This window comes from Salmo salar, chromosome ssa28, assembly GCF_905237065.1.
Source record: "Salmo salar chromosome ssa28, Ssal_v3.1, whole genome shotgun sequence".
Taxonomy (NCBI): domain Eukaryota; kingdom Metazoa; phylum Chordata; class Actinopteri; order Salmoniformes; family Salmonidae; genus Salmo; species Salmo salar.
This window is the reverse complement of record NC_059469.1, coordinates 3,355,903-3,383,009: the sequence shown is the minus strand read 5'-3', so window position 1 is coordinate 3,383,009 and position 27,107 is coordinate 3,355,903. Positions and strand designations below refer to the sequence as shown.

Here is a 27,107-nt window from a genome sequence, read left to right as displayed (position 1 = left end):
GATGATTAACCTGGAAGCTAGTAGCATAAGTTAGCTGGAGATTACGTTTCCCAGGAACATGCTTGGATTTATGTGTGAGAGCATGTGCAGATGTGAACACGTGTGGACTCCAGCCTTACGTCCTGCTTGTTGAAATACTTGAGCGCCCCCTCTCGTTCTGACAGGATGAATTTCCGGCTGAGGAACTGGCCGTTGTCTCGCCCGCGTTTCCATAGAAACCCCTCTCTGTAACCTGGGTAGATAGAAACCCACCAGACAAACTCAGACAAACTGAAATAACTCTCTGGTGTAATCAAGAAATACCAAAGCGTATGAAGGGAGAGAGAAAGGGAGACAGAAAGAGAGGGATGAAGAGACAGAGAGAGGGGCTTTAGGTGAAAGAGAGTACATGAGAGAGGAAGTCATAGAACAGAATGCAGGAAGAAAAAAATAACCTCACTGATGGTAAAGTACTGTACATTCTTTTACATGTCAATGACACAGCACTCTAGTCCTTCCAGTCTATTTCTGGACCTCTTACAGACAGGAAGTGGTTTCATTAAGTGGCAGTACAGAGCACTGTGTATAATTCATTACAGACTACACACTCTCTTCAACTCTCTCTTACTCTCTCATATTCTCTCTTTCTCCCTCCTCCCCCTCTATTTTCTCTCTTTACTTCTCTATTTTCCTTTCTCCTCCCTCCCACGAATCTCTGCTCACTGTATCCCCATCTATGTATCTATGTATCTAATACACACTCACATATACTGTATCCATGACATACTACTAATCCCCATTTTCAATCTTCCCATCCAACACCCCTCAAGTCCCATACCTCCCAACGTCTCTCCTTCCTCATCTGTCCCCTGTTTTCTCCTCCCTCTCATCTCTCCATCCCCTGGTGACAGAGGTTGGCATCTCTCTTTTTCCCAGTTAATCGTGATTTATTCACCTTGCATTACCTCATCGATCAATAACAACCCCCCACTCCTCCCTTTTCTCTGCATACAGAATCAATACTGCCATTGAGCACTGGGAGTCTAGTTTACCACCACCCTCCCTGCTCTACAGAAGGATATACCCTACCAGTCAAAAGTTTGGACACACCTACTCATTCAAGGGTTTTTCTTTATTTGTACTATTTTCTACATTGTAGAATAATAGTGAAGACATCAAAACGATTAAATAACACATATGGAATCATGTAGTAAACAACAAAAAGTGTTAAACAAATCAAAATATATTTGAGATTCTTTAAAGTAGCCACCCTTTGCCTTGGTGACAGCTTTGCACACTCTTGGCATTCTCTCAACCAGCTTCATGAGGAATGCTTTTCCAACCGTCTTGAAGGAGTACCCACTTATGTTGAGAACTTGTTGGCTGCTTTTTCTTCACTCTGGGGTCCAACTCATCCCAAACCATTTCATTTGTGTTGAGGTCATGCTGGTTAAGTGTGCCTTTCATTCTAAATAAATCACAGACCGTGAGACCAGCAAAGCACCCCCACACCATCACACCTCCTCCTCCATGCTTCACGGTGGGAACCACACATGCGGAGATCATCCGTTTACCTACTCTGCGTCTCACAAAGACACAGCGGTTGGAACCAGAAATCTAAAATGTGGATTTTCACCGGTCGAATGTCCATTGCTCGTGTTTCTTGGCCCAAGCAAGTCTCTTCTTCTTATTGGTGTCCTTTAGTAGTGGTTTCTTTGCAACAATTCAACAATGAAGGCCTGATTCACGCAGTCTCCTCTGCACAATTGATGTTGAGATGTGTCTGTTACTTGAACTCTGTGAAGCATTTATTTGGGCTCCAATCTGAGGTGCAGTTAACTCTAATGAACTTATCCTCTGCAGCAGAGGTAACTCTGGGTCTTCCTTTCCTGTGGCGGTCCTCATGAGAGCCAGTTTCATCATAACACTTGTTGGTTTTTACGACTTCACTTGAAGAAACTTTCAAAGTTCTTGACATTTTCCAGATTGACTGACCTTCATGTCTTAAAGTAATGATGGACTGTGGTTTCTCTTTGCTTATTTGAGCTGTTCTTGCCATAATGTGGACTTGGTATTTTACCAAATAGAGCTATCTTCTGTATACCACCCTACCTTGTCACAATACAACTGATTGGCTCAAACGCATTAAGAAGGAAAGAAATTCCACAAATTAACTTCTAACAAGGCACACCTGTTTATTGAAATGTATTCCAGGTGACTACCTCATGAAGCTGGTTGAGAGAATGCCAAGAGTGTGCAAAGCTGTCATCAAGGCAAAGGGTGGCTATTTGAAGAACCTCAAATATAAAATATATTTTGATTTGTTGGAATCATGGTTACTACATGATTCCACATGTGTTATTTCAAACAAAAAACCTTGAATGAGTATTTTAAACAAAAAACCTTGAATGAGTAGGTGTGTCCAAACTTTTGACAGGTACTGTAGGTAACAGAACATATAAGGCCCTAAAGAGGGTAGAGAGGCGACAGATGTCTGGATGAGGGTAGGACCTATGGATCTATTAATTTTAACCCTGGGTACAGCCGATGCAAATGTATAGACGATGCAAATATTATGTGATGCAAATAGATATAAACAAATACAAATCTCCTGCCTAATGCATCCCTATGTATCACAGACAGATAGCTGTGTGTGTGTGTGTGTAATTAAGATGAAAGGAAAGGAGTATGTGTGTTTTTGATTTTACTATGCTTGTTGAGACCAGAAGTCCTCACAAGGATAGTAAAACAAGGAAAATTCAGACAAGTGGGAACATTTTGCCGGTACCCACATGGAAGAATACTATTTTAGGGTTAAGGGTTAGGAGTTAGGGTTAGCTTTAGTATTAGGGGTTTGGGGTTAAGGTTAGGGTTAGGTTAAGGGTTAGGTTTAGGAGGTTAGGGAAAATAGGATTTTGAATGGGAATCAATTGTTCGATCCTCACAAGGATAGTAAAACAAACGTGTGTGTGTCTGTCTGTTTGTGTGTGTTTGTGTGCGCTGTGTGTGTGTGCATGCTTGTGCATGCACGTGTGTATGTGTGTGAGTTAGTCAAGCGCAGGTCAGCTGTTTGTTCACCCGCAACCCCCCACAACCCCCCACAACCCCCCACAGTGCCCTTTTTTCTCTTGAACATTTATTGAACAATTAATTTTTTTATGCAAAATGTTTTCACTTATTTATTGCATATTTAGGCCTTTTGAACAGTATGTGATGATGCGACACACCTCTGTATTTCCTGCAATCTGTCATTGCATTGATTAGTCCTGTTTGGGATTCATGCTACACTCTGACAATGATCCATTGTATTGCTTAACCAGTAACTGTAGCAAATATGGTGTATGTTTATTGCGGTGACGTCTGTCTATTTGATTTCCTTTTAGTGCCTATAACGATGGTCTATTCATGTATCCGCTTTAAGTGCGCATTGGTATGGTCTTTCTACAATCGGGTGCGCCGGGGTATTGTGGGTATATAAGCCCGCTCTTTACCATTATCAGAAGGACTGCTGTTGTAAATATTCACCTACACTAATTTCACTGGACAGCAAATAAATCATAATAATATGTAAATACAACCTTTGTTCTGTACCTTATTTTAATACTGGTTGTTCTCTGGTGCTGAAAACCTAAGTTAGACTGCCGGATCCCATGATACCTTAACAGAGTAGCCTAGTAATGTTCTGCTGAAACAAAAAACGGCATGTATTTGGTGCGCATACAGTTAGGCCCTAAAGCTAATGCCAGATTTTAAAAAAATCTGAATGAAAAACCTAAAAGTAGCCTATAGATATGAATTTCACAAGAATTCTACATTCATGGATTTTTATTGCACTGTTTTCTCTTTAGCCACCCGCCCTTCATCCACACAATATTACATAACCCTAAACCTGACCACCCTGAGGATATAACTGCAGGTTATGAGTCAACCCGCGTATCACTACTGTGTGCGTGTGTGCCCAAGGAGGAAGTTGAATCTCATAGTAAACAGATGAGGTCATCTTTAATCAATGAGAGTCCAGTCTGGCTCCAATAAGAGCGAGAGTGCTTTCATGCAATGAAAAAAAAAGAGCATGAGTCATTCACTGACATTGACACTTATACTGTCTGCCTCAGCTTAATAAGAACACAAACAACCACCAAGGAAGAATACAAGGCCAGACATTTTCACTCTGCCTTCATTCTACGCCTCAACGTCATCCTTTCTTCAAATTCATAGTTCACAAAAAGCATTTATGTGGCCACTGTTGAGTGCAATGGATGAAAAAATGTTCTGACTTGATGCTCGGGAATGGCTTTTCTTCATTTTTAGAGGACGATTTGTTGGTTTGATTTTGCATAGCTCTGCATCCATAGCTTTGCATAGGCAAAGCTTTGTGTGTGTGTGTGTGTGTGTGTGTGTGTGTGCCAGCTCACCTGCAGAGTATGGCTCCTGTTTCTCGATGAACTCAAACTCGTTCCTCTCGTACCTGGCTCGGATCCACTGCTCCCGCAGTAGCCTGGAGCACAATGGAGCAATGGATGAGTTTCACCTTCTCTCACCTTTCTCTATGGCACAGGTGCCACGCTGCTATGTGAATGAATGATGACCTAACAAGCTGGGAGGTTGGGAAACAGGCCACATTTCTACTTATCTCGCGGTGACAGATTCTCCTTTCCTTTCATCTCATTGCACACACACACACACACACACACTCCTTTACCTTTACTCCAGGACAAAGAGATTGATTAGCATGAGTAAACAGATTAATAACAGATGATCTATTTTTGGTTGTGTGTAGAGGAGTGAACCTCACCATGACAACAACAGCCTCTCCCCTCTCTCTCTCTCTGATAGATGTTTTTAAGCTGTATGCAGGTCTATTTTAGATGTTTCTATCTTTTTCCGGTGTCTCTTATAATCATGTCAGTACGGTCAGACCGTATTTGTTCATCTTTTCAGAACAAACATCAGATAATTCAGATTAAAGTAATCCATTCAATTGACACAGAACCAAATCTGTCTCTCACATGTAATATGCTTATTGGGTTGGCACCCACAGAGAAAAGTAATGGCACAGGCACAACTCGGAGTTGTCATTGTAGAAGTCACACCTCTCTCTCTCTCTCTCTCTCTCAGGCAAACGCACTGACACACACACACGTGCACACACACACACACACACACACACACACACACACACACACACACACACACACACACCCACACACACACAAAGGAAGAAGAAGTACTGAAGTGTCTTACATTTCAGTACGGGTGTGAAACAGTAAGCGTTTTACAGTAACAACACTTGACACAGCAGTGATGTCTTTGTATACCACTAAGTGTCTACATACTAATCGACCAGACGTTGTTAGTACATCATTAGAACTCAGTCATGTGGGTGACTTACTTGCAGTCTGTGTGTTTGGGTCTGTAGTAGAATGCTGGAACCTTCTGTTCATACTTGGCTTTGGCTGGTTCATTACCCATGGCAGCCATTAGCTGAGGACAGATGGAACAATAAAGGTTTCTCGGTTTTAATACAAATCAATGAATGCATTGACAACTTATGACGTATATAAACCCTGGATTGCTGATGCTATGTACTGGCCATTGAAAGGCTTTGAAGCCACCGGTCAGCCATATTGGCAATCCCAAGTAGGAGCAGTCTTCCATAGGAATGAATGGAATTCTACAGTACAAAATTACATATATTTAAGTATTTTGTTGTTGTAGTGGGGACAGTAATATTAGTAATCTCCAAAAATCATACTTTAAGAACAAAACATGTTTTCATTTTTTTAATGTTTAGCTCACATAATATAATTTAAAAGTATGTATTAACCCAAGTTGACCCAAGTTAAACAATTTAAAGGCAATGCTACCAAATACTTATTGAGTGTATGTAAACTTCTGACCCACTGGGAATGTGATGAAAGAAATAAAAGCTGTTTTTTTTTTTACTAGGATTAAATGTCAGGAATTGTGAAAAACTGAGTTTAAATGTATTTGGCTAAGGTGTATGTAAACTTCCGACTTCTTATATATATATATATATATATATATATATATATATATATATATATATATATATATATATATATATATATATTCATATACATACTTACCACCCCTACCTTGTCACAACACAACTGATTGGCTCAAATGCATTAAGAAAGAAATTCCACAAATTAACTTTTAACAAGGACCACCTGTTAATACTTGGCACGCATGGGGAATGGAGAATGGTGGTTCTATGTTATGAGAGAGCATTAGAGAGCTTGCATCGTCATATACTGTTCAATAGACCTAAATATGAAATAAACTAATTCATATATGTTGAAGAAAAACCTATTTGTTCAATAAATGTTCAAGAGAAAAAAGGGAACTGTACAGCACATTTTCTATATTTGCGGGTTAGGGTCAGGTGTGGCCCTCAGATGTTCCCTTTATCACATATAGTCAGGTGGTTGCGGAAGGGGTTATAAGCAATTGCGGGTGAATAAACAACTGACCTGCGCATCCCATTCAGACACACTACTGGAACTGACTGCGGGTCAGTTTTTTGCTTGTTCTAACATGAGCAGACTTAAGAACTTGGATGGCAAGATCTGATCTCAAATCAGGTTGTGACATGTAATAAAATGTACTTGTACCAATGTAATGCAACACAATATCATGTACATGGTCCCAGTATCTTGCTCTCCTGCTTCCCTCTATGGCAGGGGGTTACTGACCTCGACCTCTGAGGCGTCCCATGTCTCCTGCTGGACAGACTTGACCCTGCTGATGTGAGGGATGCCTCTGTGGAGGAGGGAGCAGCCCTGGCACACAAACACACCCAGAGTCACTGAAGCCCAGTCTGGCTCTGAGGAGAGAGGGGAGGGCATGAGAAGGGGGAAAGAGAGGGAGGGAGGGAGAGAACAGTGGGGATGGAGAGATATGGAGGGAGAGGAGGAGAAAGGAACCAAAGGGGAGAGATAGCGTCATAAATGCGGTGCAACAGAAGGGATATGAGCTCAAGGTCCAAACTATAAATACTAAAAGTGCTGATACCTGCAGTTCTGAAAGGTAATAGGTAAATGAAGCAAACCCAGTATAACTGGATAGAGCTGCGTAGAGAGAGAAAGAGATAGAGAGTGGGTTTGTGTGTGGACCAAAGACAGCAGAGCTACAGAATTGGATTAGGGGAAAACATTTTTAGGCTTCGCACAGGAAATGAGCTAGATGCTGTATTTATTCACTGATCAAACTCCACAGAGAGTAGTAGAGCACTGTTCAACAGACCTCCAGGCCATCGCTAGACTATCACACACATGCAAGCATGTACGCACGGTCCCGCACACACAGCGACTACAGAGCTATGACAGGCAAACACATGACAGAACTCTGCAGAAAGCACTGTGCTATGGAAAGAATAAACTGTCAAATTGCATCTGCCACAAACATGAATAGGCCTGCACTTGGCCTTTTTTGGGACACAACAAAGAGATATTCATGTTTATAAGCATGGGTGTCCTGAAGATATGAGAGATGTTATCTCTCTACTGTTGGCTGACTGAATGACCTTATGCATTGACTTGAAAGAGAGCACTCATCCAGGAATTGAGCTTATTCTAGGCTTTTGAAACTCTTGACAATGTGAATGTAGCCCAATCAGCTGATACCTATAAGAATTCCCAGTCTTAGATCAGTTAGGATCACCACTTTATTTTAAGAATGTGAAATGTCAGACTGGTTGAGAGAATTATTTATTTCATATTTCACCACATTCCCAGTGGGGCAGAAGTTAACATACACTCAATTAGTATTTGGTAACATTGTCTTTAAATTGTTTAACTTGGGTGAAACGTTTCGGGTAGCCTTCCACAAGCTTCCCACAATAAGTTGGGTGAATTTTGGCCCATTCCTCCTGACAGAGCTGGTGTAACTGAGTCAGGTTTGTAGGCCTCCTTGCTCGCAAACGCTTTTTAAGTTCTGCCCACAAATTTCCTATGGGATTGAGGTCAGGGCTTTGTGATGGCCACTCGCAAACCGTAGTCTGGCTTTCTTTATGGCGGTTTTGGAGCAGTGGCTTCTTCCTTGCTGAGCGGCCTTTCAGGTTATGACGATATAGGACTCATTTTACTGTGGATATAGATACTTTTGTACCTGTTTCCTCCAGCATCTGTTGGTCCTTTGCTGTTGTACTGGGATTGATTTGCACATTTCGCAACAAAGTACGCTCATCTCTAGGAGACAGAACGCGTCTCCTTCCTGAGCAGTATGACGGCTGTGTGGTCCCATGGTGTTTATACTTGCGTACTATTGTTTGTACAGATGAACGTGGTACTTTCAGCCGTTTAGAAATTACTCCCAAGGATGAACCAGACTTGTGGAGTTCTACAATTTTTTTTCTGAGGTCTTGGCTGATTTCTTTTGATTTTCCCATGATGTCAAGCAAAGAGGCACTGAGTTTGAAGGTAGGCCTTGAAATACATCCACAGGTACACCTCCAATTGACTCAAATTATGTCAATTAGCCTATCAGAAGCTTCTAAAGCCATGACATAATTTTCTGGAATTTTCCAAGCTGTTTAAAGGCACAGTCAACTTAGTGTATGTAAACTTCTGACCCACTGGAATTGTGATACAGTGAATTATAAGTGAAATAATCTGTCAGTAAACAATTGTTGGAAAAATGTATTGTGTCATGTACAAAGTAGATGTCCTAACCGACTTGCCGACTATAGTTTTTTATTTTTTATTTCACCAGGTAGGCTAGTTGAGAACAAGTTCTCATTTGCAACTGCGACCTGGCCAAGATAAAGCATAGCAATTTGACACATACAACAACACAGAGTTACACATGGAATAAACAAAACATAGTCAATAATACAGTAGAAAAAAGAAGTCTATGTACAGTGAGTGCAAATGAGGTAAGATAAGGGAGTTAAGGTAATAAATAGGCCATGGTGGCGAAGTAATTACAATATAGCAATTAAACACTGGAATGGTAGAATGTGCAGAAGATGAATGTGCAAGTATAGATACTGGGGTGCAAAGAAGCAAGATAAATAAATACAGTATGGGGATGAGGTAGATAGATGGGCTGTTTACAGATGGGCTATGTACAGGTGCAGTGATCTGTGAGCTGCTCTGACAGCTGGTGCTTAAAGCTAGTGAGGGATATATGAGTTTCAAGCTTCAGTGATTTTTGCAGTTCGTTCCAGTCATTGGCAGCAGAGAACTGGAAGGAAAGGCGACCAAAGTAGGAATTGGCTTTGGAGGTGACCAGTGAGATATACCTGCTGGAGCGCGTGCTATGAGTGGGTGCTGCTATGGTGACCAGTGAGCTGAGATAAGGCGGGGCTTTACCTAGCAGAGACTTGTAGATAACCTGTAGCCAGTGGGTTTGGCGATGAGTATGAAGCGAGGGCCAACCAACGAGAGCGTACAGGTCGCAGTGGTGGGTAGTGTATGGGGCTTTGGTGACAAAACGGATGGCACTGTGATAGACTGCATCCAATTTGTTGAGTAGAGTGTTGGAGGCTATTTTATAGATGACATCGCCGAAGTCGAGGATCGGTAGGATGGTCAGTTTTACGAGGGTATGTTTGGCAGCATGAGTGAAGGATGCTTTGTTGCGATATAGGAAGCCGATTCTAGATTTAATTTTGGATTGGAGATGCTTAATGTGAGTCTGGAAGGAGAGTTTACAGTCTAACCAGACACCTAGGTATTTGTAGTTGTCCACGTATTCTAAGTCAGAGCCGTCCAGAGTAGTGATGCTGGACGGACGGGCAGGTGCGGGCAGTGATCGATTGAATAGCATGCATTTAGTTTTACTTGCATTTAAGAGCAGTTGGAGGCCACGGAAGGAGAGTTGTACGGCATTGAAGCTCGTCTGGAGGTTAGTTAACACAGTGTCCAAAGAGGGGCCAGAAGTATACAGAATGGTGTCGTCTGCGTAGAGGTGGATCAGAGAATCACTAGCAGCAAGAGCGACATCATTGATGTATACAGAGAAGAGAGTCGGCCCAAGAATTGAACCCTGTGGCACCCCATAGAGACTGCCAGAGGTCCGGACAACAGGCCCTCCGATTTGACACACTGAACTCTATCAGAAAATTAGTTGGTAAACCAGGCGAGGCAATCGTTTGAAAAACAAGTTTTAATGACTCCAACCTAAGTGTATGTAAACTTCCGACTTCAACTGTATGCATGCACATTTGCACGTGCATAAGTTTGTGTGTGTACATCATTTGTGTTTAATATCATTTTAGCTTACTTAGGCTCAATGTTTCAACTCATTTGAATAGGTCCTGAGCCATTGAAACATCCCATGAAGTGTAGAGGAAGTTTGCACAGCTGGCAAGACCACCCTCTTTGCAGATAATTCTGACACCTCGTTCTGACAAACCACATTCACAGACACTGGAAAGCCCCTCCCAAACACAAAGGCACTGCAGCCTTGTGCTCCTCACACACACACACACACACACACACACACACACACACACACACACACACACACACACACACACACACACACACACACACACACACACACACACACACACACACACACACACACACACACACTGCTAGAGTGTACAACTCAAGAGAGTCAGTTGAGAGCTAAGCGGTAGGTATAGAGTCTATTCTTGCATTTCCATGTACTCTTGGGATGCAGGGAAAGCTCAGATGGAGATACAGACCCTTTTAAGTGCTGGGGCAAGTACCAAAGAGAGAAACGTGACATTGGAAAGGGGGAAAAAAATAAAGAGAGAGAGATGGGGGGGGGGTTCTGCTTTGTGTAGACTTTGTCCACTCTCTCCACTGTATCCTTCAGCTCTGAGTGCCCAGAACATGTAATCAGGGTGTGGCCTCATGTACGTAAACAATGACTCCATCTCTATGGAAACAATCCCCATCAGAACTGGCCTCCTTTCTATAGCCAGAGGTGGGGTCACTAGGTGTGTGAATCAGAGAGCGGAGGAAAGCAAACTGACCAGCAACAGAAAACACGTGCTTCTGTCACTGGGATTTTCCACTTGACATGACTGTTAGTATCGGTAAGGTGGAAAACACATCCTCGTTAAAACACATTGGATTCCCCCTGTGTGTGTGTGTGTGTGTGTGTGCGCACACGTGTTTGTGTGCAAAGCAGCGTCACAGTACAGACAGTGGGGGGGGGGGGAATGTTTAATTAGTCAGAACGAGATAACAAGGCTATTAATTGATTCATTAATTGGCCGCCTAATGCCTACCCTCTCATGTTCCCTAGAATGGCTGATGTTTTAACCCCTTCGTCACCATAGCATACATTAGTTAGATCGCTTCAGCAGTAGGTCTACACTACACTGCTTTCACCACATTCTCTTCCTGCTTCTCTGGGCACTAGTCTGACAGAGAGCTGAGAGCTGAGCTAGGCATTGTTATCATGCCCTGTGGTTGTGGGCGTGTTTAACTATAATAAACAAACAGAAATTTGACCAACTGGGGACATTTTGTTAGTCCCCACAAGGTGAAATGCTATTTCTAGACGGTTAAGGGTTACGGTTAGAATTAGTGTTAAAGTTAGATTTAGGGTTAAGGTTAGGTTTCATTGTTAAGGTTAGGGTTAAGGTTAGGCAAAATAGAATTGTGAATGGGACTGAATTGTGTGTCCCCACAAGGTTAGTTATACAAGACCGTGTGTGTGTGTGTGTGTGTGTGTGTGTGTGTGTGTGTGTGTGTGTGTGTGTGTGTGTGTGTGTGTGTGTGCGCGTGCGTGAGCGTGCATGCGTGAGCGTGCATGTGTGCGCGTGCATGTGTGTCCGCACCTGGGCGTCTGTGTTTGATGGCTTATTCGTTCTTACTCTGTGCTCCACTAGACGAGGTAGGTCAGTGACTAGTAAAGCTTAACAGTTTCTCTCTGTCTCAGCATTTGGATGCTGCCCTTCATGGAGGGTACAGACAAATTCCCGTGTGGGAAAACAAAATCGCAGTCATTCTCTGTGGGCTGTGGCCATTGAAGGGAAGCATCCTGATAAGAGAGATGAGGTTGTGTGCGGGCCTACAATATCTGGCCTTATATCAGTAGGACCACACAGGGGAGACATTCTGAACATTAGCATAATACTGTATGGCTTCATCAACGTGTGGGAGCAAATGGCTATCCCTCTGACAGTGGTACAGTACATCACTGGTGTAAATTACCCTGCATAAATCAGTGAAATACACTAATTCCTCACTGTATATCTCAGTGCCAGAGGCGTCACTACAGACACCCTGGTTCGATTCCAGGCTGTATCACAACCGGCCGTGATTGGGAGTCCCATAGGGCGGCGCACAATTGGCCCAGCGTCGTCCGGGTTTGGCCGGTGTAGGTCGTCATTGTAAATAAGATTTTGTTCTCAACTGACTTGCCTAGTTAAATAAAGGTTAAATTATTATTTATTTTTTTAATTAATAAATAAATAAATAGTAGGTTGGTGACAGATGGTTACGGGAAAGCAAGAGAGTCGCTTGCGTGATATGTAGCCTATGATCAGAGGCAGAGCCAGAGCGGAGTCTTCCTGCCCATAATCATCACTTGCTCCACCTCAGCTCACCAGCGGGTTTGGCGCATCCTTCTCACTGCTAGAGAACAGAACCCTTGCTGCTTTGCGCACCCATTTCTGCTAATATTCTGCTTAGCACAGTAGCCTATCCAGTCCAAGTGCAAATACAAGTCACGAGAAGGCGAGTTCGAGTCACCAAGGGTCGAGTCCAAGTCAAGTCACAAGTCTTGAAAATCGGGACGTGAGTCCTGGACTCGAGTACTACAACACTGTCCTCTGCGGGTGATTTGCAGGATGTGCAATGATCAAAGTAAAAGGAAGGCTGTGAATGGTTACATTGCCTATTATGCCAATTTCTCTGTATAAAATGGGCCTTAACTTTGAAACTAGCAGAGATCCCACTCTGGAAATGTGATATGCCCTTAGAGTATATTATGTTCAACAATATATAGAATCATTTGCCAAATCAAAAATGGTACATTGTTCATATTCCTGTTTATATTTTTCTATATTCATAAATTGGTGTAAAAAGAGTAATATTGAAATCAAAATACTACTCATATTACAGAGCAAGCATTAAAGATGAATATGACACCAAGTTTTGCTTTGTAGCATCTACGGATTAAACATTACAGAGTCTTAAAGGGTAAGGCCAAAATGTCATAAATGTGTATATGCCAACTTTAATTAATTATTTCTCAATTATGCTTTTAGATACAAATGTCAAATACACATTGATTGTACAAAACATTTGGAACACCTTCCTAATATTGAGTTGCATCCCCTTTTGCCCTCAGAACGGCGTCAATTCGTCAGGGCATGGACTCTACAAGGTGCCGAAAGCGTTCCACAGGAATGCTGGCCCATGTTGACTCCAATGCTTCCCACAGTTGTGTTTTCTGGATGCCAAAGCGGTCATCAAGGCAAAGGGTGGCTACTTTGAAGAATCTCAAATATAAAATATATTTTGATTTGTTTAATACTTTTTTGGTTACGACATGATTCCATATGTACTATTTCATAGTTTTGATGTCTTCACTATTATTCTACAATGTAGAAAATAGTAAAAATAAAGAAAAACACTTGAAACTTTTGGACACACCTATAAATTCTCAGACAACCCAAAGATTCCTTGATGCCCTTGCAGACTCCCTCTGCCTACCCAAGGACATCAGAGGACAAAAATCAGTTAACCACCTAAGTAAGGAACTCAATTTAACTTTGCGCAATACCCTAGATGTTAGTTGCACCCCTAAAAACTAAAAACATTTGTCATAAGAAACTAGCTCCCTGGTATACAGAAAATTAGAGGTCGACCAATTAATCGAAATGGCTGATTAATTAGGGCCAATTTCAAGTTTTCATAACAATCGGTAATCGGTATTTTTGGCCACCAATATATATATATATTTTTTTTACACCTTTATTTAACTAGGCAAGTCAGATTAAGAACACATTCTTATTTTCAATGACGGCCTAGGAACGGGGGTTAAGTGCCTTGTTCAGGGGGGATTCGGGGATTTGTTTTTTCAACCTTCCGGTTACTAGTCCAACGCTCTAACCACCTGCCTTACATTGCACTCCACGAGGAGCCTGCATGGCAGGCTGACTATCTGTTACGCGAGGGCAGCAAGAAGCCAAGGTAAGTTGCTAGCTAGCATTAAACTTATCTTATAAAAAACTATCAATCTTAACATAATCACTAGTTAACTACACATGGTTGATGATATTACTAGTTTATATAATGTGTCCTGCGTTGCATATAATCGATGCGGTGCCTGTTCATTTCTCATTGAATCACAGCCTACTTCACCAAACGGGTGTTGATTTAACAAGCGCATTTGCGAAAAAAGCACTGTCGTTGCACCAATGTACCTAACCATAAACATCAATGCCTTTCTTTAAAATCAATAAACAAGTATATATTTTTAAACCTGGATATTTAGTTAATATTGCCTGCTAACATAAAATTGTGTCACATCTCTAGCGTTCATTGCACGCAGAGTCAGGGTATATGCAACAGTTTGGGCCGCCTGGCTCGTTGCGAACTAATTTGCCAGAATTTGACATAATTATGACATAACATTGAAGGTTGGGCAATGTAACAGGAATATTTAGACATAGGGATGCAACCCGTTAGATAAAATATGGAACGGAAAAACTTTTGTTTTCGAGATGATAGTTTCCGGATTCGACCATATTAATGACCTAAGGCTCGTATTTCTGTGTGTTATTATGTTATAATTAAGTCTATGATTTGATAGAGCAGTCTGACTGAGCGATGGTAGGCAGCAGCATGCTCGTAAGCATTCATTCAAAACAGCACTTTCGTGTGTTTTGCCACCAGCGCTTCGCAATGCATTGCGCTGTTTATGACTTCAAGCCTATCAACTCCCAAGATGAGGCTGGTGTAACCGATGTGAAATGGCTAGCTAGTTAGCGGGTGCTCGCTAATAGCATTTCAAACGTCACTCGCTCTGAGACTTGGAGTGGTTGTTCCCCTTGCTCTGCATGGGTAATGCTGCTTCGAGGGTGGCTGTTGTCGATGTGTTCCTGGTTCAAGCCCACGTAGGAGCGAGGAGAAGGACGGAAGCTATACTGTTACACTGGCAATACTAAAATGCCTATAAGAACATCCAATAGTCAAAGGTATATGAAATACAAATTGTATAGAGAGAAATAATCCTATAATTCCTATAATAACTACAACCTAAAACTTCTTACCTGGGAATATTGAAGACTCATGTTAAAAGGAACCACCAGCTTTCATATGTTCTCATGTTCTGAGCAAGGAAATTAAATGTTAGCTTTTTTACATGGCACATATTGCACTTTTACTTTCTTCTCCAACACTTTGTTTTTGCATTATTTAAACCAAATTGAACATGTTTCATTATTTATTTGAGGCTAAATTGATTTTATTGATGTATTATATTAAGTTAAAATAAGTGTTCATTCAGTATTGTTGTAATTGTCATTATTACAAATAAATAAATAAATAAATAAATCGGCCGATTAATCGGCATCGGGTTTTTGGGCCTCCAATAATCGGTACCGGCGTTGAAAATCATAATCGGTCGACCTCTACAGAAAATACACGAGCTCTGAAGCAAGCTTCCAGAAAATTGGAACGGAAATGGCGCCACACCAAACTGGAAGTCTTCCGACTAGCTTGGAAAGACAGTACCGTGCAGTATCGAAGAGCCCTCACTGCTGCTCGATCATCCTATTTTTCCAACTTAATTGAGGAAAATAAGAACAATCCGAAATTTCTTTTTGATACTGTCGCAAAGCTAACTAAAAAGCGGCATTCCCCAAGAGAGGATGGCTTTCACTTCAGCAGTAATAAATTCATGAACTTCTTTGAGGAAAATATCATGATCATTTGAAAATAAATTATGGACTCCTCTTTAAATCTGCGTATTCCTCCAAAGCTCCGTTGTCCTGAGTCTGCACAACCCTGCCAGGACCTAGGATCAAGGGAGACACTAAAGTGTTTTAGTACTATATCTCTTGACACAATGATGAAAATAATCATGGCCTCTAAATCTTCAAGCTGCATACTGGACCCTATTCCAACTAAACTACTGAAAGAGCTGCTTTCTGTGCTTGGCCCTCCTATGTTGAACATAATAAATGGCTCTCTATCCACCGGATGTGTACCAAACTCACTAAAAGTGGCAGTGATAAAGCCTCTCTTGAAAAAGCCAAACCTTGACCCAGAAAATATAAAAAACTATGCTGTTGCGCAGCAACTCACTGCTTTCCTGAAGACAAACAATGTATACGAAACGCTTCAGTCTGGTTTTAGACCCCATCATAGCACTGAGACTGCACTTGTGAAGGTGGTAAATTACCTTTTATAGATGTCAGACCGAGGCTCTGCATCTGTCCTCGTGCTCCTAGAACTTAGTGCTGCTTTTGATACCATCGATCACCACATTCTTTTGGAGAGATTGGAAACCCAAATTGGTCTACACGGACAAGTTCTGGCCTGGTTTAGATCTTATCTGTGAGAAAGATATCAGTTTGTCTCTGTGAATGGTTTGTCCTCTGACAAATCAACTGTACATTTCGGTGTTCCTCAAGGTTCCGTTTTAGGACCACTATTGTTTTCACTATATATTTTACCTCTTGGGGGATGTCATTCGAAAACATAATGTTAAATTTCACTGCTATGCGATTGACACACAGCTGTACATTTCAATGAAACATGGTGAAGCCCCAAATTGCCATCGCTAGAAGCCTGTGTTTCAGACATAAGGAAGTGGATGGCTGCAAACTTTCTACTTTTAAACTCGGACAAAACAGAGATGCTTGTTCTAGGTCCCAAGAAACAAAGAGATCTTCTTTTAAATCTGACAATTAATCTTGATGGTTGTACAGTCGTCTCAAATACAACTGTGAAGGACCTCGGCGTTACTCTGGACCCTGATCTCTTTTTTGAAGAACATATCAAGACTGTTTCAAGGGCAACTTTTTTCCATCTCTGTAACATTGCAAAAATCAGAAACCTTCTGTCCACAAATGATGCAGAAAAATTAATCTATGCTTTTGTTACTTCTAGGTTGGACTACTGCAATGCTCTACTTTCCGGCTACCCGGATAAGGCACTAAATAAACTTCAGTTAGTGCTAAATATGGCTGCTAGAATCCTGACTAGAACCAAAAAATGTGATCATATTACTCCAGTGCTAGCCTCCCTACCCTGGCTTCCTGTTAAGGCAAGGGCTGATTTCAGGGTTTTACCGCTAACCTACAAAGCATTACATGGGCTTGCTCCTACCTATCTTTCCGATTTCGTCCTGCCGTACATACCTACACGTACGCTACGGTCACAAGACGCAGGCCTCCTAATTGTCCCTAGAATTTCTAAGCAAACAGCTGGAGGCAGGGCTTTCTCTTATAGAGCTCCATTTTTTATGGAATGGTCTGCCTACCCATGTGAGAGATGCAGACTCGGTCTCAACCTTTAAGTCTTTACTGAAGACTCATCTCTTCAGTGGGTCCTATGATTGAGTGTAGTCTGGCCCAGGAGTGTGAAGGTGAACGGAAAGGCTCTGGAGCAACGAACCGCCCTTGCCGTCTCTGCCTGGCCTTGCCTCTCTCCACTGGGATTCTCTGCCTCTAACCCTATTACAGGGGCTGAGTCACTCGCTTATTGGTGTTCTTCCATGCCGTCCCTAGGAGGGGTGCGTCACTTGAGTGGGTTGAGTCACTGACGTGGTCTTCCTGTCCGGGTTGGCGCCCCCCCTTGGGTTGTGCCGTGGCGGAGATCTTTGTGGGCTATACTCGGCCTTGTCTCAGGATGGTAAGTTGGTGGTTGAAGATATCCCACCTCTAGTGGTGTGGGGGCTGTGCTTTGGCAAAGTGGGTGGGGTTATATCCTTCCTGTTTGGCCCTGTCCGGGGGTATCATCGGATGGGGCCACAGTGTCTCCTGACCCCTTCTGTCTCAGCTTCCAGTATTTATGCTGCAGTAGTTTATGTGTCTGTTATATCTGGAGTATTTCTCCTGTCTTATCTGGTGTCCTGTGTGAATTTAAGTATGCTCTCTCTAATTCTTTCTTTCTTTCTCTCTCTCTCTCGGAGCACCTGAGCTCTAGGACCATGCCTCAGGACTACCTGACATGAGGACTCCTTGCTGTACCCAGTCCACCAGGCCGTGCTGCTGCTCCAGTTTCAACTGTTCTGCCTGCGGCTATGGAACCCTGACCTGTTCACCGGACGTGCTACCTGTCCCAGACCTTCTGTTTTCAACTCTCTAGAGACAGCAGGAGCGGTAGAGATACTCTCAATGATCGGCTATGAAAAGCCAACTGACATTTACTCTTGAGGTGCTGACTTGTTCCACCCTCGACACCTACTGTGATTATTATTATTTGACCATGCTGGTCATTTATTAACATTTGAACATCTTGGCCATGTTCTGTTATAATCTCCACCCGGCACAGCCAGAAGAGGACTGGCCACCCCTCATAGCCTGGTCCCTCTCTAGGTTTCTTCCTAGGTTTTGGCCTTTCTAGGGAGTTTTTCCTAGCCACCGTGCTTCTACACCTGCATTGCTTGCTGTTTTGGGTTTTAGGCTGGGTTTCTGTACAGCACTTTGAGATATCAGCTGATGTAAGAAGGGCTATATAAATAAATTTGATTTGATTTACTGTATCTACATATCTGCATGTATTTAATTATTTATCTATGTATTATCTAATTACTCAAACTTTAATTAATGTATATATTTATTCATTTATGTATTTATTCCTCCAATGTTATAATGAGGGGGTGTCAAACATCTGTATCTAACACACTATTGGTTGATTAATGTCACGGTGCATTGCTCGACTCGTTTTGCCTGCTTTTGCATCACCTATGTGAAGCTAGCCACAATAATGATTAGCCACAATGGTAGAATTTGTAGTTCACCTTCAAAATAAAAGACCTGCATTGAAACTGACGCAAACAGATACAAATAGTGGAATCATGCCATATTTGAACTGGATAATGCTTAACAAGTTTGGAATGTTGTTATATAAAGTCAACAATTAGTTAATTTGCCCCCAAAATTGTAATCAGTTGAAATCACACTGTGGACGTATTCGACTTCAGAATTGCATTGGGGGCGGACTGAATGCATTGTACAGCTGTGGCCAAAAGTTTTGAGAATGACACAAATATACATTTTCACAAAGTTTACTGCTCAGTGTCTTTAGATATTTTTGTCAGATGTTACTATGGAATACTGAAGTATAATTACAAGCATTTCATAAGTGTCAAAGGCTTTTATTGACAATTACATTAAGTTGATGCAGAGTCAATATTTGCAGTGTTGACCCTTCTTTTTCAAGACCTCTGCAATCCGCCCTGACATGCTGTCAATTAACTTCTGGGCCACATCCTGACTGATGGCAGCCCATTCTTGCATAATCAATGCTTGGAGTTTGTCAGAATCTGTGGGTTTTTATTTGTCCACCCGCCTCTTGAGGATTGACCACAAGTTCTCAATGGGATTAAGGTCTGGGGAGTTTCTTGGCCATGGACCCAAAATATCGATGTTGTGTTCCCCGAGCCACTTAGTTATAACTTTTGCCTTATGGCAAGGTGCTCCATCATGCTGGAAAAGGCATTGTTCGTCACCAAACTGTTCCTGGATGGTTGGGAGAAGTTGCTCTCGGAGGATGTGTTGGTACCATTCTTTATTCATGGCTGTGTTCTTAGGAAAAATTGTGAGTGAGCCCACTCCCTTGGCTGAGAAGCAACCCCACACATGAATGGTCTCAGGATGCTTTACTGTCGGCATGACACAGGACTGATGGTAGCGCTCAACTTGTCTTCTCCGGACAAGCTTTTTTCCGGATGCGCCAAACAATCGGAAAGGGGATTCATCAGAGAAAATGACTTTACCCCAGTCCTCAGCAGTCCAATCCCTGTACCTTTTGCAGAATATCAGTCTGTCCCTGATGTTTTTCCTGGAGAGATGTGGCTTCTTTGCTGCCCTTCTTGACACCAGGCCATCCTCCAAAAGTCTTTGCCTCACTGTGCGTGCAGATGCACTCACACTTGCCTGCTGCCATTCCTGAGCAAGCTCTGTACTGGTGGTGCCCTGATCCCGCAGCTGAATCAACTTTAGGAGACGGTCCTGGCACTTGCTGGACTTTCTTGGGCGCCCTGAAGGCTTCTTCACAACAATTGAACCGCTCTCCGTGAAGTTCTTGATGATCCGATAAATGGTTGATTTAGGTGCAATCTTACTGGCAGCAATATCCTTGCCTGTGAAGCCCTTTTTGTGCAAAGCAATGATGATGGCACGTGTTTCCTTGCAGGTAACCATGTTTGACAGAGGAAGAACAATGATTCCAAGCACCACCCTCCTTTTGAAGCTTCCAGTCTGTTATTCAAACTCAATCAGCATGACAAGAGTGTTCTCCAGCCTTGTCCTCGTCCACACTCACACCTGTGTTAACGAGAGAATCACTGACATGATGTCAGCTGGTCCTTTTGTGGCAGGGCTGAAATGCAGTGGAAATGTTTTTTGGGGGATTCAGTTCATTTGAATGGCAAAGAGGGACTTTGCAATTAATTGCAATTCATCTGATCACTCTTCATAACATTCTGGAGTATATGCAAATTGCCATCATACAAACTGAGGCAGCAGACTTTGTGAAAATTAATATTTGTGTCATTCTCAAAACTTTTGGCCACGACTGTACAGCCTTGCCTATGGAACTTGGGTCAATTAAATGTTCACAGCTGTGAAGAGTTTACACAAATATTAGGGTCATAGCTCTTATTGCAGGACTTAAACTGTGGGAAATTACTTCACTATTCAGATTATTTTGCGTATTGAACATTCATGATGCAATGTAGAGCTTTACCTATGGATCTTGGGTCCATGAAATGGGGTAAGTCCAGAACACAGCTGTACACTGCAATATGAATGTCCAAAATGCACAATAGACTGACAGGTGAGGTGATTTCCCACAGTCAAAGTCCTGCAATAAGAGCTACAACACTAATATTTGTGTGAACTCTTCACAGTTGTATTCTGTGGGTGTCACTGAGTAGGCAGATACCCAATTTAAGTGGCCCAAGATCCATAGGTAAGGCTGTACATTGCAATATGAATGACCAATACGCACAATAGTGACTGGCGAGGTGATTTCCCCAGAGTCAAAGTCCTGCAATATGAGCTACAACAGTAATATCTCTGTGCACTCTTCACAATTGTGTTCTGTGGGTGTCACCGAGTAGGCTGATACTCAATATCATGGTCCCAATATCCATAGGTAAGGCTGTACATTGCAATATGAATGTTGAATATGCACAATAGGCTGAATATTGAGGTGATTTCACACAAAGTCCTGCAATAAGAGCTATGACGCTTATGTGTGTGTAAACCCTGCACAGTTTCGTTCTGTGGGTGTCAGTGAATAGGCTAATACCCAATTTAATTGATCCACAATCCATAGGTAAGGCTGTTAAGTGAAATATTAGTACGCCCCCAATGCAATTACAAAGTCTAATATATCCACAGTGCCATTTCAACTGATTTGTCCTTTTTGCCAAATTAACAAATGATTGTCTTTTGTTGAATATATATATAACAACATTCCAAACTTGTTGAGCATTATCGTTGTATAAATTAGCGACGCATGAAGTGACATGCTATGATTATCGGAGTAGGGCACCGATAAATGCCGTCATATCTGGCGTCTCGATGGATATTGAGGCTTCATGGTTTAAGATGAACATGCAAGGAATAGCTGATTCACGTCGCTTAACCCGCGCTGTGAATTGAAAGGAGGAAAGCCTTTCTGTATTCTTGATGATTGATGTGAAGAATTTCCCCTGACCCATTTTAAGCTGGGATATGAGATATGTGGTGCAAGCTTATGTAAAAAAGCCACTTCAATGTCATAAATGTAAAAAGTCTGGCCAACGGTCTGAGGAGGCACGGTGTTGCAATTGGGATGGGAATCACGTTCCCTGAGTGCCCTGTTAAGGTAAAGAAGGTCAAAGCAGGAAGGATCAGGGCTGTCGAGAAGGTCCCCTATGCAGAGGCAGTGACAATTGTCGAAGCAGTGAGTAGAGATGATGAAGCTATGGCAGTGGATGCCCAACAGTCTGTGGATGTCAGTCAGTTGAGAGATCCTGAAACACTAATCGTGTAGAACAAAACAAAACAAAAAAAATGACCTGGAAATCATTGTGAAAGCGGCTAAAAGGTTCTTGGATCTCCAGGACTCAAATACTGCAGGGAATACTGTCTGAAGATACTTCCCCCTTTCAGGCCCCAAAGCCTGTGTAAGGATCTGAGTACATTTGACTACAATGCATTTTCTTATATATATATATATTTTTTTATAATATATTTTGTCATTCTTTTTTTAAATGATATCTGTTTTTACCCCACCCAGTAGTTGGCAGCAATACACCTTTTGGGATGTAGTCTGCCAATAAATTTAAGAAGCTTGTGCACATTTACATTAGTGTTTCGTTAGCTAAGTTACTGACTGAGTAAGCTAATTCTTATTCCTGTTGTAGTTGCATTTCAGGTGGCGTGGCATTGCTGACAGGCCAGCATGCATATTGAAAGAATCTCAGAGTAGCACTGATTTTAGGATAGGTTTTGCATACACACCGAGTACAATTACATTGACAAGGGGGAGGTTATCCTAGATCACTATCCCTATGCTGAGACGCTTTGTGAATATGGGCCTTGGAAGAAATACCTTGCACAGCAGTCCTTTCAATACAGGATCCTAGAGCAGGGGTAGGCAACCTGGTTCTAGGAGTACTGCAGGATTTTGTTTCAGCTAGGCACCACAGCAGGGGTGCGTTCAGTTCACTTTCCCAAAACATTATTGTATGTCCTTGATCAGACTTGGAGATACGTTTGCGCCGTTCGGTGGGTGTGGCTTGAAGCAATGAGTGAAGTATTTAAAGGGCAGTGGTGCATTTTGTACCCACAATCCAACCCCTAACCATTTGTCAACTTGTCGCTCAGTACAGCACCGTTTCTGTTCAATTAAACATTCTCTTACATTTTTATGTACTGAACGCAGCTCTGACCAACTGAGCTAATTGATCAGTTCAGTGATTGCCTAAATTCAACACACCTGGTCTTCCAGGTCGGTTAAATCAAAACCATGAAGTGCCTGCGGCACTCCAGGACCAGGGTTGCCTTCCCCTTCCCTAGAGGAATTAGTCAATGCTTATGAACTGAATATTGTATATGAATTTCCATATATCAATGACACTAACAAAAGGGTTGAATTGTTCAGAAACACGGGCAGTAAACGCTAACATGGCTTTGGTATTTGTATTAGGATCCCCATTAGCTGTTGCAAAAGCAGCAGCTACTCTTCCTGGGGTCCACACAAAACATGAAACATGACATAATACAGAACATTAATAGACAAGAACAGCTTAAGGACAGAACATCATACATGTATTTTTTTAAAGGCACACGTAGCCTATACATGAACAATCTAGGTCAAATAGGGACGAGGCGTTGTGCTGTGAGGTGTTGTTTTATCAGTTTTTTTTCAACCAGTTTTGCTGTTTATTTGAGCAATATGAGATGGAAGGAAGTTCCATGCAATAATGGCTCTATATAATACTGTACACTTTCTTGAATTTGTTCTCGATTAGGGGACTGTGAAAAGACCCCTGGTGGTATGTCTGGTGGGCTAAGTGTGTGTGTGTGTGTGTGTGTGTGTGTCAGAGCTTTGTGTAAGTTGACTATGCAAACAATTTGGGATTTTCAACACATTAATGTTTCTTATGAAAAGAAGTGATGCAGTCAGTCTCTCCTCAACTCTTATCCAAGAGAGACTGGTATACCATAGTATTTATATCAGCCCTCTGATTACAATGAAGAGCAAGACGTGCCTCTCTGTTCTGGGCCAGCTGCAGCTTAACTAGGTGTTTCCTTGCAGAACTCGACCACACAAATGGACAATAATCAAGATAAGACAAAACTATAGCCTGCAGGACTTGCTTTTTGTAGTGTGGGTGTAGAAAAATCTCTTTATTACGGACAGACCTCTCCCTATCTTTACAACCATTGAATCTATATGTTTTGACCATGACAGTTTACAATCTAAGGTAGCACCAAGTAATTAAGTCTCCTCAACTTCTTCAACAGCCACACCATTCATTACCAGATTCAGCTGAGGTCAAGAACATAAGGAATCATTTGTACCAAATACAATGCTCTTAGTTTTAGAGATGTTCAGGACCAGTTTATTACTGGCCACCCATTCCAAAACAGACTGCACCTCTTTAAGGGCATCATTGGTCTTGGCTTCATAATACAGGTTATTCTTTTTGTTGAGTTTAGTCACTTAATTTCTCAATTTGCAGTAAGTCAGCCAGGCAGATGTGCAGCCAGACTTATTAGCCATTCCCTTTGCCCCATCTCTTTCAACCATACAGTTTTACAGTTCCTCATCAATCCATGGAGCCTTAACAGTTCTAACCCTAACCCTAACCCTAACCCTAACCCTAATAACCTGAACCAGATTACAGGCACTGGTTACAGTGAGAAGCTTCCTCTTGACGAGACTACTTGATGAAAAACCAGTCAATATTCAGGTCCCCAAGAAATTAGACCTCTGTTTACATCCCATACACTATCAAGCATTTCACACATATTATTTAGATACTGACTGTTTGCACCTGGTGGCCTATAGCAACACCCCAAAAGAAAAGGCTTTAGATGTGCCAAGTGAACCTGCAACCACAACACTTCAATAACACTTGACATAAGATCGTCTCTAAGCATTACAGGGATATGGCTCTGAATATTCAGTGGCAAGAGAAAGTATGTGAACCCTTTGGAATTACCTGGATTTCTGCATAAATTGGTCATCACATTTGATCTGATTTTCATCAAAGTCACAACAATAGACAAACACAGTGTGCTTAAACTAATAACACAGAAATTATTGTATTTTTCTTGTCTATATTGAATACATCATTTAAACATTCAACAGTGTAGGTTGGAAAAAGTATGTGAACCCCTAGGCTAACCTGGAGTCCAATCAATGAGACGAGATTTGAGATGTTGATTAGAGCTGCTCTACCCTATAAAAAACACAACATTTGAGTTTTTTATTTACAAGAAGCATTGCCTGATGTGAATCATGCCTCGAACAAAAGAGATCTCAGAAGAATTTTTGACTTGCATAAAGCTGGAAAGGGTTACAAAAGTTTCTCTAAAAACCTTGATGTTCATCAGTTCACAGTAAGACAAATGGTCTATAAATGGAGAAAGTTCAGCACGGTTGCTACTCTCCCTAGGAGTGGCTGTCCTACAAAGATGACTGCAAGAGCACAGCGCAGAATGCTCAATGAGTTTAATAAGAATCCTAGAGTGTCAGCTAAAAAGACTTACAGAAATCTCTGAAACATGCTATAACATCTCTGACGAGTCTACGATACATAAAACACTAAACAAGAATGGTGTTCATGGAGGACACCACGGAAGAAGCCGCTGCTGTCTAAAAAAAACATTGCTGCACTACTGAAGTTCGCGAAAGAGCACCTGGATGTTCCACAGCGCTACTGGCAAAATATTCTGTGGACAGATTAAACTAAAGTTGAGTTGTTTGGAAGGAAAACGTAACACAATGTGTAGAGGAAATAGGCACAGAACATCAAAACCTCACCCCAACTGTGAAGTATGGTGGAGGGGGCATCCTGGTTTGGGGCTGCTTTGCTGCCTCAGGGCTTGGACAACTTGCTATCATTGACGGAAAAATAAATTCCCAAGTTTATCAAGACATTTTGCAGGAGAATGTAAGGCGCTCTGTCTGCTAATTGAAGCTCAACAGAAGTTGGGTGACGCAACAGTACAACGACCCAAAACACAGAAATAAATCAACAAAAGAATGGTTCCACAGAAGAAAATGTGCCTTCTGGAGTGGCCCAGTCAGAGTCCTGACCTAAACCCGATTTAAGATGCAGTGGCATGAGAGAGCGGTTCACACCAGACATCCCAAGAATATTGCTGAACTGAAACAGTTTTGTAAAGAGGAGTTGTCCAAAATTCCTCCTGATCGTTGTTCAGCTCTCATCGATAACTACAGAAAACATTTGGGGGATTTTTTTTTTTAGGTTATTGCTGCCAAAGGAGGGTCAACCAGTTATAAATACAAGGGTTCACATACTTTTTCCACCCTTCACTGTGAATGTTTACACAGTGTGTTCAATAAAGACATGACAACGTCTAATTGTTTGTGTGTTATTAGTTTAAGCAGACTGTGTTTGTCTGCTGTTGTGACTTAGATGAAGATCAGATCAAATTTGATGACCAATTTATGCAGAAATGCAGGTAATTCCAAATTCCAGGTAATTCCAAACTGTATGTATACAGTTGAAGACGGAAGTTTACATATACTTTGGTTGGAGTCATTAAATGTCGTTTAATCAACCACTCCACAAATTTCTTGTTAACAAACTATAGCTTTGGCAAGTCGGTTAGGACATCTACTTTGTGCACGACACAAGTCATTTTTCCAACAATTGTTACAGATTATTTCACTTATAATTCACTGTATCACAATTCCAGTGGGTCAGAAGTTTACATACACTAAGTTGACTGTGCCTTTAAACTTCTTGGAAAATTCCCAAAAATGTCATGGCTTTATAAGCTTCTGATTGGCTAATTGACATCATTTGAGTCAACTGGAGGTGGACCTGTGGATGTATTTCAAGGCCTACCTTCAAACTCAGTGCCTCTTTGCTTGACATCATGGGAATATCAAAAGAAATCAGCCAAGACCTCAGAAAAGATTGTAGACCTCCAAAAGTCTGGTTCATCCTTGGGAGCAATTTCCAAACGCATGAAGGTACCACGTTCATCTGTACAAACAATAGTACGCAAGTATAAACAGCATGGGACCACGCAGCCCTCGTACTGCTCAGGAAGAAGACGCGTTCTGTCTCCTAGAGATGAACGTACTTTGGTGCGATAAGTGCAAATCAATCCCAGAACAACAGCAAAGGACCTTGTGCTGGAGGAAACAGGTACAAAAGTATCTATATCTACAGTAAAATGAGTCCTATATCGACATAACCTGAAAGGCCACTCAGCAAGGGAGAAGCCACTGCTCCAA

General features: G+C 41.9%; 1 protein-coding gene across 2 annotated transcripts in view; it reads right to left on the bottom strand.

The window, feature by feature from the left end:
* The window catches only part of LOC106589331 (arf-GAP with dual PH domain-containing protein 1), a 46,834-nt gene that overhangs the window by 11,303 nt on the left and 8,424 nt on the right, over window positions 1–27,107 (bottom strand). For both annotated transcript variants that reach the window (XM_014179175.2, XM_014179176.2), the window contains exons 2-5: window positions 6,699–6,829; window positions 5,372–5,463; window positions 4,395–4,477; window positions 120–232 (exon numbers count right to left, since the gene is read on the bottom strand). In XM_014179175.2, coding sequence (XP_014034650.1) covers window positions 120–232; window positions 4,395–4,477; window positions 5,372–5,463; window positions 6,699–6,829 — 419 coding nt within the window. The remainder of the gene's footprint in view (window positions 1–119; window positions 233–4,394; window positions 4,478–5,371; window positions 5,464–6,698; window positions 6,830–27,107) is intronic.